Source organism: Pyrgilauda ruficollis, unplaced genomic scaffold (genome assembly GCF_017590135.1).
Source record: "Pyrgilauda ruficollis isolate IOZ18807 unplaced genomic scaffold, ASM1759013v1 scaffold23, whole genome shotgun sequence".
Taxonomy (NCBI): Eukaryota; Metazoa; Chordata; class Aves; order Passeriformes; family Passeridae; genus Pyrgilauda; species Pyrgilauda ruficollis.
The window spans coordinates 2800757-2814837 of record NW_024522539.1 but is presented as its reverse complement, the minus strand read 5'-3'; the positions used below and the strand labels follow the sequence as shown (position 1 = coordinate 2814837).

The 14081-nt window shown below is 43.2% G+C and overlaps 1 protein-coding gene across 6 annotated transcripts in view; it reads left to right on the top strand.

The window, feature by feature from the left end:
* Positions 1-5336, top strand: part of LRRC28 (leucine rich repeat containing 28) — a 51758-nt gene extending 46422 nt beyond the window's left edge. For all 6 annotated transcript variants that reach the window (XM_041469056.1, XM_041469057.1, XM_041469055.1 and 3 more), the window contains one exon: positions 834-5336. In XM_041469056.1, the coding sequence (XP_041324990.1) occupies positions 834-906 (73 nt within the window). In that variant the 3' untranslated portion in view covers positions 907-5336. The remainder of the gene's footprint in view (positions 1-833) is intronic.
* The last annotated feature ends 8745 nt before the right edge of the window (positions 5337-14081 follow it).

Sequence of the window (14081 nt, the reverse complement as noted above, 5' to 3'; positions counted from 1 at the left end):
GGACAGGGTTTCTGTTCTAAAGAGCTTAAAGTGACCATGAAAACACACAGGGTAGGGATCCTGGGTGTTTGAACAGCACTGATTAGCACATGCCACATCCATGCCAGTAACTCCTGCCTGGATTCCGTATCACATTCTGTATCCTCTTAGAGGGAAGGAGAGTTACGTGTTGGAGTGGATTTCTGTATCTGAAAAAGCACAGATGCCATGAGCACTGGGTAAAGTGTGATTTCTGGGTTAGTGAAAAACAGATCTGAACATTTTGAAGGCAGATATCTCAGTCCCTGCCAGGCTGGAGCAGGAGCAGGGTCACCGAGGCTCGGATCACACTTGCACAGTGCCATTCCTGCTGCACTGCGTGGCACGGTGTGACAGCACTGCCTGTCACTCATCCTTTCTGAAGATCTGCTTGTTCACTCTGCTAACCAGGGAGGACACTGGCCTTCAGTCATGTCATGCCTACAAGCAGTAATTTAAGAAACACACGAGCAGGGCCAAGGCTGCCCAGCTATTTTCCTGTCAGCTGCTAAACCTGCTGGCTGTGACACTCAGGCACACCCTGCTCAGAGAGAAAAACCACACACTGCTGCTCTAAAGCCAGTGCATAAGAAACCAGGAAGGTTTTGAGAACCCCTGCAGTGTTTCCCTGCCTTGGTGTCAGGCACTCAGAGACAGCAAATGAACCTGTGCTTTTTCTGGGCTGTGGAGATGGGCTAATCCCGTATTTTACAAACCAGCACGTTGTCTGTGTGGAATGAAGCCAGGAGCTTTAATCTTTACTGACAACTGTTCCCCCCCTCCCCTTTTGTTGTTTTTTTTTTTTTTTCTCCTAGGAGGACAACTGTTAGTTTTGTGGCATACTGCTGCTCCACCCAGTGTCTGCAGACTTTTGACCTACTGAGTTGATAAACATTTCAACCTCCTCAGGAGTGCTGCCAGTGTAAAGCTGCGTTCGATGCCGTGTCCCCGTGGTACTGGAATACCGTGTGTGCTTGTGCCAAAGCAGCAGAAGTGCCCAGTCAGGAACACTCTGAGGCACTTAAATCCTGCCCTATCAAATCTGGATGAACTGCAGGAACTTTTCAGAAGTGTAAATACTGAGCTTTTAAAAGTATTAATTTCTTTCTCCTCCAAGGCAGCACACAAACCAAACACATTCACAAGCTCTGACTTCAGGATTTCCAGTATTTTTCAAATGTGCCTGATTTCAGGTTGACCCATTGCATCATTTGAGGCAGTTGCATTCCTCTAACTGGAAAAAGAAAAGTTCAGTTATGGCAAACAAATTTTTCTCTTATTCATCCCTATCCTCTTCCCCTGTACAGCTGCAATCAGGTGTACTGCTGTAAGCCTGCAGAAACCTTTGATGGATCCCAGTGACTTTTCCATAGAATTCAGCCTTACTTTCTCCCTCTCATCTTAATGTTTACTGCAGCAGAGTTATCCTAGTTGTATACCAAGTCTGTGACAGTTCTGTGTGGTATTTAAATCCACATGCTAAAAGCAGATCTTTCTTTCTAGTATCATTAAATACCGCAGTTATTTAATGGGAGTAACTAGGATATGTCTGGAGACTGAAGATCCTGTTTCAGTGAAGGCTGGTACTGATGCCTACACTAAGGGCTTTTGCTCCAGCATGTTTGAGGGTGTGTTGTCTTTATTTTCATTGCTTTATTTTTAGAAATAGTTCTCCTTTTGTTCCATGGAATTCTTCAGGAAGAAGACAACTTTAAGTATCAATTTCCCTTGGAAAAAATCCAACTAGTAATATGATAGTAAATCTTTATATTTATTGTATTTTTACAGTTGCAGGCTGTAGCTCTGCAAAGAGCTGGTCTTGATCTTTTTCTAGATTCAACATTTGGCTGATTTGTCCAAGTGTGTCAGTGGATTGTGTGCTTTGGAGAAGGCTGGAAGTCCAGGAGCAGGTGTGTTTCTCCATGCACAGGTATATTTGCACACATGGATACCTACACAGAAGGGCTGGGACTTTTGTTTTTATATGTTAATGGCAGATTTGGTGCAAATTGCCACTCACTATCATATTTGTGGGAATCTTTTTTGTTACATCTTGTTTATTTTAAATAAAGAACAAAAGATGGAAAAAAGGCCCAAAATGCCTATGTGACTAAACATTTTCATTTTATATTAAAACAGTTTATGCATGATTAGCCCCTTTTGATTTGTTTTTGCATATGTAATATTTTTTTAATATAATTTGTTCTTTTTTTTACTTTCTATTTCTTAGGTATAAACCACTTGTTGTTTAGCACAGTGTGCTGCTCTGTGCAGTAGGTAGTTACAAGCTGAAATAGATATGAATGAAACAGTTTGTTATAAAAATGGCAAGATAAAGAGACTTATTTGGTAGTGTATTAGCATATGTTGTGGTGAGGTGTGCGTACTTTGAAGGCAGGAGGCATTAAAATGTTTTCCTGTTGCCAAAGAAGCATTTGTTCCCTCTGCAGGCTTCCTGGCATCTCTTCAATAAATAGAGTATCTTAAGAGCTTAAAAGAGTACCAAAAAGGCAGTTTTGAGGGTGGAATTTTTAGGTTGTGCATGTAACTTGTAAAAATCTTTCCTGGTTTTATTGGGTTGGTTTTAGAGAGTTGAATTAGCATTAAGAAATGTAGAACTTAATCATTCAGGAATGCAAGTATCATCTACTGCTTAAGAATCGTGAAACTTTCTAAAATAAATCCCATTTATTAAATCTGCTTTGCAGTAGGGGAAAGAGCCATGTCCAGGCAGCCTTGGTGCTTTTGGAATTCTGTCTGTGTCATTTCCCAGGTTTGTTTCCATGTTGGAATCCCAGCAGGCCCAGCCACCTCACATTGTTCACTGCTGAGGCAGCAAAATCCACCTTCAGCTTTATCCTTTTCCTTCAGTACCTCAGAACTGAGATGTAAATTGCCCATGTACAGTTATATCTGTATCAGAAATGTGCAAGTGTAGGACAGAATCCACTTTTTTAAAAAGAGATGATACAAGCTATGGTAGTGTTACAGATGATAATTTTTATACAATACTCTGATCAGGATTTTTCAGTATTAATTTTTACTGTGGCTTCCTCTGTCTCTGAAAGAGATGTTTTCTTGGAAGTTTTTGTCCTATTTTATAGCAAGTTGTAGACTTGGAATCACAGTTTATATCTGAATTCAGTCTGTAAATACTATTTTGGAGTTAAATCTGGCTGTGGTCACCTAAAAGACATCAGCATTTGTTTTATTAGGAGTCAAGAAGAATGAAGCTTGATTTTATTATTATACCTATTTATTTATTATTTTTTTCTTCTTCCCATAATCTAATTATTTCTTATTGAGTCTGCATCAGTCTCTCTACTATTGTCTCCAAGTGCAGTTCAGAAGAAATTTAGCCTGTTCTATAAGCGGGATGAATCTTAACTAACACTTTAATAGATGATATTTCAAGAATGGAATGTTCAATAAATAAATTACTTAAACATGCAATTGAAGCTGAAATGTCATACCCTATTTTTATAAAACAAAGAAGGGGAAAGCCAATATATAGACTGAGAATGCAGCTTAAATTCATGTTTGATGTTTTGGGGTGGTTTTTTTTTTAATATGAACAGTGTTTGTATTCATCTGTATCTTTGGGTGATATTCTTCTAGATTAAAATAACTCCATTCTCACTTGTCCAAATTTTTCTAAAGTTATTCTGCTGTAAGAGTATTTCATAACCAGCAGGCATGAGAGCCAGCTATGCAAATTGCAGAGAGGGATTTTGTTGCTGATTGAACTGTGCATCACTGGTTTTTCAAGGTGCCACAGTGCTTGGACTTCTCTTTAGTTGGTTTGTTTCTGGGTAATTTTTGATTTCTTGCTCTGGTTTGTCAGGTTAGTTCCCACCTAGATAATTTTTTCTGTGTACTACAAAACTTCAGGTGCCAGATGTTGAAAAAAATGACCATTTAAAAAAAATTTTTGTTGTTAACAGTAGATATTAATTCTTCACTTAGGGTGGAAGCAGGAAAAGTTTTTTGGTTTTTATCTCTCAAGGCATTACAAAGAGAAAGGTGCAGGAGAGGGATGAGATAAAATAAATCTTGAAGCCATTGATACTGCTATAAAATTTTTCTAAATAAAGATTAACTCCAATTATAATTAGGGATCACAGGCATAACTTTTGTCTAAGTTGTGATAATAGGCACCATCTTAATAAAATTGGAACCCTATATAGAGGTAGCTTTTTGTTCTGCCGTGAAGGAAATGGAGGAATCTCTGGCTTTGTTTAAAAATCCTTTTGAGTTCTTTTGCCATGAACACTGTTACATTCAGAGCACTGTTCCTGGGAGCCTTCCTCATCATCTCTCAGAGGATCAGAAATGCCCTTTCCTGTACAAAGAGCAAGGTCTAATATAAAGAAATGTGTATTTTTCTGTTTTGATGCTTCTGCTGGGCTCTTACCACGGTTCATTACAAACCTTCTATTTACTTGGTTGTGGTGAGGTTGAGATGTTGCTCTGAGCAGAGCGCTGCTGTTTATTGCCAAGTTGGCTTCAATTCCTGCAGATTGAATTCTGCTGAATCCCTTCTTCTGGCATTGAAGGGAGCACAGGACTGTTCTAACACCCGTGTGGGAGCAGCGTGTCAGGTTCTACTGACATCACAGCCCAGCTGAAGACTGGAGAGTGGCAAACCTGTCACTAGAGAGGACAACTGGCTTTTGAAGGCCACTTTGGCCCACCAGAGTACCACTGATAACAGAAGAACTTCTGCCCTGATGTCAGTGGACAATGGGTCAAGTTCTAATTGATGAGAGGGAGGAATGTGTGTTGCCATCTTGGTATTTCTTGCAAAAACTGGGATGACACCAGAATCCATGGCTGCTGCTCTGCCTGCAGCTGCACTTCCATAATTCCAAGATGTAACTATCTTTGCCTCTTACCTCCCTCTTAATACTACTCGTGTTGTTGCAAAATGTTATAGTTAACTTGTGATGGAAGAGGCTGAATAAATTGAATCCAGAGTTTTTATTACTTTTTTGTATTACAGACCTATTTTGTAGGAGACTGAAGGTCTGGTGGAAAGAAATGGCAATGTTCATGTGAAGTCTTCATTGCTTTTGCTTTTATGTGCCCTTTTTTGGATTATAACTTGAACTCTGTTTGCAACTGAGTTCATTCTGTGTCTGTGGAAAGCACATGTGCATTGCTTTCTTGCTCTGTATTAACCAAATGTCACTTAGTGTGAAGGTGAGCTTGCTAGATGGTTTATTTAAAGTTAGTGGTGCAAGTTATTGTATGTGCTTGTTAATAAACTATATTTTTGGATAGAATTACCATTCATTAAAATTAACTAAATTCTTGCTCCTGGGACTATTAAGCTATGTTAGAATGTAGCATTTAATTTACATTTCAGTTCATTTGCATGGTAATTAGCTAATAAGTCTCTTGTCCCAAGGCTGAAGAGGTGGGGTGAAGACAGTAAAAGCACTCCCAAGCCTAAAACACCACTTCAATTCATTTAATCCCTTTGTCTCAGACAATGTAGTTCATCAGATCTTGCATAATAGGAACAAAACCCATATGGAAATGTTACTTCAGACCCTTCCACGGATTGATCAAAAGGAAAATAAGTTTCTGTAGGGCTGTACTGCCACCCTGATAGTCCAGAGATGAGGCTGTGGTTCATGGATTCCTTACTAAGCAACATTCAGCAGCTTTTTTTCCTCATTTAACAGATATCATGGGAACAAGGCTGCCAAAAATAAGAAGAAATTAAGCATCTGTTTTTCCAGTTGTTTCACTCCTTGCTATGCAGCATTTTGCTTCAGTCAAAGCTGATGCTCTCCATGTTGTGATGAGTTCTTTGAGCTGGATGCTGTCTGGATTTCTGTGAGTGTGTTGGGTGAATTACTCAGTATCCATTCTCCAGTGAGACCTGTGGTGGCCAAGGTGACTCAGATCAGTTGTAAACCTTGCAGGTTTAGGTGCTGTCCAGACTTCCCTGAAGCCTGTTTGGTAGTTAGTTTACAATTATTTGCCTTTTTTGTATTTTACAAGTGACAAGGTAACTTTTCCTGCCCTTGCAGTGGAGGTAACCTCTGTTTGCCTGGCAGCAGGAGGAGGATGTCAGTCCCTTAATAAATGGGAGAACAACCCTTAACCTATAACTTTTACCAGGCACTGATGTGTCCCTTATGAATTAGAAAAAAAGAAATGGGAGAGCTTAACATCCTTTTCCTTTGCAATTAAAAGTACTTGGCATAAATGCAAGCTAAGTGGAAACTTCAGTGACTGAATAATGCTATTGTATGCAGGAAATGAGAGGAGCTGAGATCTCACTTGGAAAGGCACTGGATGTTTTGTGACTTCTAAGCCAAGATTTAGGGCTGTTCTCTGTGGTGACATTTTGAAAACTTGAATGCCAGGTTGAACCCACTGCATCTGGGTCCCCCAACTTCAGCAACAATTTAATGTTGCAGCAGAACTCTCTCTATCCTGCACTGAAGAACCCCACCAGTATTCCCTCTAGCTGGCTCAGGACTATCAGATTTCTGTCTGCTGCTTCAGCAATAAAGAAAGCAGGAGCTGACCATATGCTTTCTTTACTTTTCACGTTTTAAATAATAAACCCCTCACGTCAGGCTCTTTCAGCACCCATTGTGCCCTTCAGACACCTCCTGCTCCCAGGCAAAGACCTTGACACATCTGTGAGAGATCTCCAGGCTCAAGGAAGCGGTTCTGTTGTTGGAGGTGCTGAAGTGATTTGACTTTCTGATGATGCCTTCCAAGTGGCAATCAAGGGCTAATTTCTCAAGTACCCTGATGCTCTTTTGTATGTTCATGAGGAATGTAAATATTGACTGGCTCTTTCTGCCAGAGAAAGCTGCCACTCCTGGAGCCCTGTCCCAGTGCTAAATATGACTATGGCCACGTGATGAGGACTGGCCATGAAATCACAGAGTATGCTGAGCTGGGAGGGACCCATCAGGATCATCCATATCCTGGCCCTGCCACAGTCCACCCCAATGTGTTCTGCTGTCATTTACTGTGAACCTCACAAAGTTATCAGGAGGGTTATTTCTTTTTTCTCAAGATCAGTTGAGAAAGCTTTCTTGTAATGAAAAATGCAGTACTGTGTTTGTTTATTGATCAGCACTATGAATGTTCTCTTAAGTGCACTATTATAACAGCAAATCAAGCTATTTGATTAAGAAAGCAAAAATAAAAGCATTGTTAAATCCCATTTTGGTGCACATAGGGTCCACTGGGAACATTAACATTTTGTTTAGGAATGACAAAGAGAGCTCATAATGCATCATAAAATGCGGGTATGGTCTAAAGATGCTGACGACATTGCCCGGATCTCATGAAGAAATAAATTTAAGAAGATAACCAGTGTTTCTTCTGGGGGTAAATATTAACCAATTGTATCAAATATGCCCAGTTTTGGTTTTGTTGTGCTTTGAACTCCTAAAATTCTGCACTTGTAGCTATTATTTCAATCTTACTAGGTTTCCTTTATACTACAGAGTTCTAACCATTGATTTTTATTGTTAAAGCCATTAGGAGAATCAAGCTGAATATTGTTGGGTCAGTTTGTGATAACTGTGATTGCTTTGCTGGCACTGCAGTTCCAAAGCAGTCTGAGCATGGACTTGAATTTGGCCGCCTTTGATTTTGCTGTGTCTCTGTTGGCTCTCCAGTTTCATTTTGCAAAAAGCTGAATCAATGGAGATGATACATGAAGAGAAAAATTACCAAGAAAAACAGCTTTAACTTTCTTCAGAAAGCCTGGCTTGGAATAGGGCTGGCAAGGTCTCCTGTATGAATTCCAGGTAAATGGTCCTTTTAAAGTAGGATGAAAAACAGTGGGTTGTAGGCAGTAGAGAACACCATATCTAAAAGTACCAAGATTAATTATTCTCTATATTCACACCTTACTGTTCTATATCTTTGTTTCTATGAAAACGGAGTAACTGCCCAACAGGGAGTTTAGTTGTATCTTACATCTTTGTAGAATTAAGATTGATTTTATACTTCTGACATGCTCATTACTCTTCACAGTGTAATGCTTCTTCTGTTTCTCTGCCTGTATAGTTGTAAATAATAGCCCTTGTTTCCTCCCTCTGTCCTGACTCCTGACCAGAAAATGTTGTTCTGCTTTCTGGTTGGAAAACAGACCCTGTTATGACCAATATTAAAGCAGTTTGTTACCTGCACAGTGACACAGGTTTGTGCTCCACCAGAGACACCACCTAATCACATTTCTGCACAATTACCTGGATCACAAATACGTGTTCTGTTCTGGCTGCAGATGAACTGAGGGATATCTACCTTGAATTAATGAATTAATGTATATTAAATCAGTGCTTTGTATCAGGTTTTTAGATCTAGCAGTATCTAATCCTGGCTCTTAAGCCTCCATTATGAAACATGGGGGCTTGAATTTCTCCAGTAGCTCAGTCTAGACTGCAGCCAAACTTCTGTCTGATCCTTATAAAGACACTTTGGAGGAGGTTCGAATTGAAAACCTCTATTTAATTATCTCCTTTTTCTCTCCTCCCTCCAGGAGGCTCAGATGGTGCAGGAACTGATACCTACTAGCTAGCAATGTCTTTCCAGGTCAGTGTTGTGCCAGCTGTCCTCCCCGCCGCGCCGGTGTCGCGCTGGCTGCCGGCCCTGCCCAGCTCCTGCTCGCTGGCCCCGAGCTGCCAAGATGAAAAATATTGATTCCAGTCCATCTCATTGAAGTATTATCATGAGGTGTTCACAGACATGCTTGGACTGGTCTTTTACTTACAGGAACATTTATCCAGGGGGATCTGGTGTGTTATGTAGCAAGAAACTGCAAGAGGCAGAATGAATTTACTGTTTTCACTTACAGTCAGTAGCCTGAGACCTTACTGTGGCTTTAGCTATTCTTGATTAATTTCATATGTGGATGCTCCTATTCCAGAATAAAAGTGCCTTGTTATGAAAGAATTTAATTCCTTTAATTTCATTTGGGAATAAATATATCCACACACCTGGTATTTAAATCTGAGAGAACTATTTCTTTATAAATTTACACCCTGTTCTGTTTTGGATCAGATCTTGTGTGTAGCTAAATCCTTGTATTTATTTAACAAGATCTGATTTATTGCTCAAAATTCTTTCTTTTGGGAAGTACCTGGTTGGAAAATAAAAATTCTGCTTGCAAGGATAAGACTGGGTGGAGAGGGGGCAAATGAAAACTTGTGAAAACAACTGGTTTGGAAGCACTGCATTGGAAAACATTGTTACATGTCAGGTCTTATTCTGCTGTTTTATTCTGAAACATCTGGCTTTTGACACTTAAAAAAAACCTATTTTGATGTTTTTCAAATTGAGAAATACAGCTTTGAAACATGGCATGGAATATTTATGTTTCCTGCCATGAAAATGTCTTTTATGTCTCCATCATCCTATTTTCTGGTGCAAACACAGCTGGCAGGAATGGTTTGGACTGACTTTGCTCTGCCTGGGTGTTAAGGTAAGAAGCTGCCCTCAGAAGTCACCGTTTGTCACAGCCCTCCTTGCTGGATGTGGTTTGAGTTCCATGGGCACATCCCAAGGTCTCGGCAGCCACAGTTTGCTCCGTGTCCTGTGTGAAGCTGGTGAGGGAGGAACTGGTGAGGAGATGTTTTTCTCTCTGACAGTGTCCTCGGGCCTGTTGAGTGGCACAGTGGTGATGGGGACACGTTCCCCTTGTTGTCTGTGTCCCAGTGTGACATTCTGCTCTGATGCAGGGCTTTACTTTAAAGCTTTCTGTGTGTTAGCTGCTTGGATCTGGCTCAGCTGCCAGAGGGGTCCTGCTGTCACGGGAGGGATGTGCCTGTCCATAGTGCAGCATGTGCACGCTGGATGCATCAGCACAGGGGAGAGCTTTCCTAAAGATGTATTACTAAGCTCTTTAAGATTTAATGCTTTCTCGAAGTTCAAACCGGTGTAAAGGAAGGCTTAAGCAGCTTAATGGGTTAAAATGATCCCTGACTGTGTCCTTCAGATGGTTTAGAGACCCTGCAGCAAGCCAAGCGGGCCACCTGTTCCTCTCCCAGACAAACAGGTTCCCCCCTTGACCTTTATTCTGCCACCCTTCAGTTTTGCCTGGCCTGGCTCCATGTGTGGAGTGATTGTTCTGAAGTTTGTCATTGTTTAAAATGCCACTTGCCAGAGTTTAATGTGCACAGCTGCAACCTGAGCCATCGCCGTGTGTTAATAAGGCTAAAACCATTGGACTGACACCAAAAGATCTGCTTGCACTTGGCATGTCATAAATTAATATCATTCTTACCTGCCAGGGATGATTCACTGCTGGCTCAAAGCGTATTTAAACTTTGGAGGATGCCAACAAACTGGGCGGTGGTTTGACCTGCCACGTGGCCCGGGACTGCTGCTTTCCCTGCCTCCGCCTTGCCGCTGGTGCAGTGTGTCGGGAAACAGAAGCTCTTTATGGCCTTATGAGAGCTTGTGTTTGTGTGCCGCCCTGGCCCTCCTGCCCCATCTGCCAAAGGGCTGGCCTGTTTGTGGGAACATCTCACTGCCTTTCCAATTCCTGCCTGGACTGCTGCTGCCGGCTTTGGGAGCGGTCCTGGGGGTTAATGCTTGACTGGACTGTGGCCTGTTTTTGCAGCAGCTCCAGAAGGCTCTCATCCCACTGACCCTGCCTATCCTAGGCAGGCAGGTTGTGCCAGCATCCCAGAAACTGCAGATAAATTCCATGTTAGAGGAGCACACTTGACCAGCTAACAGCTCAGAGCAGGTGGGTTTAAGCTGGTGCCCAGGGTAGGGAGCCTTGGAGGCGGGAAGGGATGGCCCACATGGGAATGGGGGAGATCAGATTGCAGGGTTATATGCCAGAGGTTGAACGTGCTCCCCGGAGCCCAGACTCTGGGGCTCCAGTGTCACAGCAAGTGTCCAGCAGGGAGGTGCTGCTCTGTCCCCAGGGATGTGCTGAGAGCCAGCAGTGCTGCTCTGTTTGTCCAAGTGCTTCCCGGCTGCATCCAGGGAACTGCAGTGCTGGAAACTGCAGTGCTGCCCTGGGCTGTTGCAGGGCAGGGACACAGAGGAGGTGGGAAGGGATGGGAGACAGTTAAAGATATTTTGCCCTTTCTTCTTACAGTCCATGGATGGGGGAGAAGGTGTGTGTCTCTGATGGTCTGAGGAGCTGTTCATATATCTTTTATATAATGACTTGAGATTTATCTCCTCACACTTTTTCCTCAGGGCTAATGTGTTCCTCGTAAAATACTGTGAAGGCATAACGTGGTCATTCAGCTAAAACTGCTCCTTTGTTTCCCATGGTGTCCCCATTGCCTATTTACTTTGGCTCGTCCAAATAATTTGTTAAATACCAGGTTTGCATAAGCAGTCCTGTGTGGACTTGGGACCCCATAAGCCTTGCTGTGGACATTAGGAGGGATAGAAACAGCCCCCGTATCTGCCTGTGATGTGTTTCAGTCTGGAAATCCCAAGTGCTGCAGGGAACAGGGTGTAACCATGATTTGGTTAGGGGTAATTATGGTCGGCAATGCCAGGAGCAGCCTGCAGCCCTCCTCATGTTCCCCACCACAACTGCACACAGCCTGGCAGCCTAACCCTGATGGAACTATTGCATTATCCTCACCACTGAATCCACTGGCTTTTGTTTTCCTTTCCAGCAGGGAAAAAAATAAATTACAAATGGTCTACTATGTGTAGGTGAATAATGAGGAATCCTGGAAAGGAGTCATCCTATCCAGCAGGACAGACAGGAGACCCAGTTTACCTAATGACACGGTTGTGGTCGCCTCCTGAAGCACGTTCAGAGCCAGAGCAGAGGTTAGACAGTGTCTAGGACAAGGATTGCAGCTCTCCTCTGCTCAGCTTGCAGACACGTGGTGACTGAGCTGCATAAAGGCTCATGCTGTCTATATTTTATTTTGTGGGTAGTGCGGGCTGTTGGTTTTATTATTTTCTCTTTATGCAAGGCTGACAGGGAGCGTAGAGCTGGTTGCTGGGCAGTGGGGATTGCAGTTGGTAATAAAGGTCTGTTTTCTCACTTCCTCTATTTTTGTCTCTGGGCAGGATGAGGCACATCAGGGGAAAATCTGACTTGAAACAGAAGCTCAGTTTTTAAGTTGGAGTTAGACAGTCCTGCTGAGAGAGGTTTGCTCACACCACAGCTGTCCGTCATCTCGGGCACAGCGCTGAGGCTGCTCGCGCACGGCAGCCCCGGGGTGCCACGTCTCTCCTGGACACATCTGGAGGGGACACTCTCACTCCAAACCCCTCATTAGTTTGCCGAGTGACATTTTGGTGCCTGGGGCAGGACGTCTGCTTGGTTGTCCCCCAGGTCTTGTGAGCATACTGAAAGTGACATACATCCTCCTGTAAGGAGGGAATGGTCTTTACCAGGCATGGAGTCAGGATTCCTGAATCTTACACCTTTCTTCCTCTTTCTGGCTCCTATGAAAATTCTCTGTATCCTGTGAGCACAGAGATGTCTCTGTGTGTGAGACCCTGCTGGTGGTCTGTTATTTGCAGGAGGATATTTTGCTTGCAAGGAGAATTTTGCAATCACTAAGTGCAAACTTTTCTCTGGAAGAGTTCTGGTTTCAGTACAAATCTCTGAATCTCTCCAGGTGAGTCTGTTTTCAACAAGGTCACCGGATATCCTCACATCTGCTCTGATGAGGAGATGAATGAATCCAGCTGAGCTGCATTTTGTGTGTGCCCTCTCTAAAATGAACTGCAGAGCTGATAAATTCTTCACCCCTTGCCCCTGCCAGCTCTGCGAATTGCAGCTTCTTTCAAAGCTGAAGTGAAAAGTGCCAGAGTGCCACGGCACCACTGCAAGTGTCACTTGAGGGACAAGCTGCAACAAGCCTGAACATGTACTAGAGCCTCCATCCAGCCTACAAGGGGGAGTGCCAGTCCCTCTACTCCAGGGACAGTGCTGGGATGTGGGTTTTTTTCTTGTAACTTCATTTGGAAGCCAGGGAGAATCAGTGTTCAGTACTGCTGTAGGCAGAAGGGGAGGACTTGTCCCCCTTGGTGTTGCTGGTCAGTAGATGTTGCAGCAAAAGCCTGTAGCTGATATTTGTGGATTTTGGGTTTTGCTGTATAAAGATCAGAATCTGGCCTGGGGTGAGGGTGTTTGTGCTTTGGCAGTGGGTGTGAAAGGAGAAACTCCAGAGGGTTGGGCGGCAACACGCTGGTTCTGTTCTCTTCCGTAGATGGCCTTCCGGAGACACGCTGGGCGAGTGGAAAATGTAATGAAATTCCCAGAGCCTCCTGGTGCACTACCAAGGTATTCCTGCCAGCTTTCCAGCCCAAGATGTTGGTGCAGCTGTAGGGGCCTGGGCCACAGATAGAGGTGATTGCAGATTAACCCCCACCAGAGCAGGATTACTGAGGGAGAGGTTTTCTTCACCTGGGCAATAGCCCGCACAAGAGCCACACTTCCCTTTGGGGTGAAATGAACTGAACCAAGAGCTCACAGTAGATCAAGCTCTTTTCAAAGTAGCTTTATTTTTTAAAAGGTTATTTGTTTGTTCTGCTTCACAAACTGAGCAGTACAAGCAACAGTAAAAATGTGGTGCATCCCAAATTCTCGCTGTGAGGATGGGTTTCGTGACCACTGCAGTCTGCACAAGGTCTTTAGATCCAAACCATCTGTGGGGCTCAGAGTATGCAAACTATTCATGTTGTCTTAAAGATTTACCAGGGAGCAGGGCCTCAATGTGCTCGAATCTGTAGGAAAACAGAGACCTGCACCACTGATGGTCCTGGGGGTCTTGTTTGAAGCTTCTATTGAATAGATTGATCATTGTCCTGCAGCATTTAGTGGTGGAAAAAGAAGCAGGGAGGGGGTTTAACAAGTGTCTCATATGGTTTGTGTTGTCTCTGCTGTGCTGAACCTTTCTTTCTGCTCACACAGCAGGGTTTTGCTTTGCCTCTGTTTCCTTTGTGCAGATGGCAGCAATAGGTTTCGTTTCCCCCCCAGCCGTCAAATTAACAGCCTTGGCGAGCTTTCCTTTGCTGGCTAGTTTTGGGTGGTGCTGGAGAATTGCTCCACTCAGTACATTTCCAAGTCTGGCTTTTTAAGC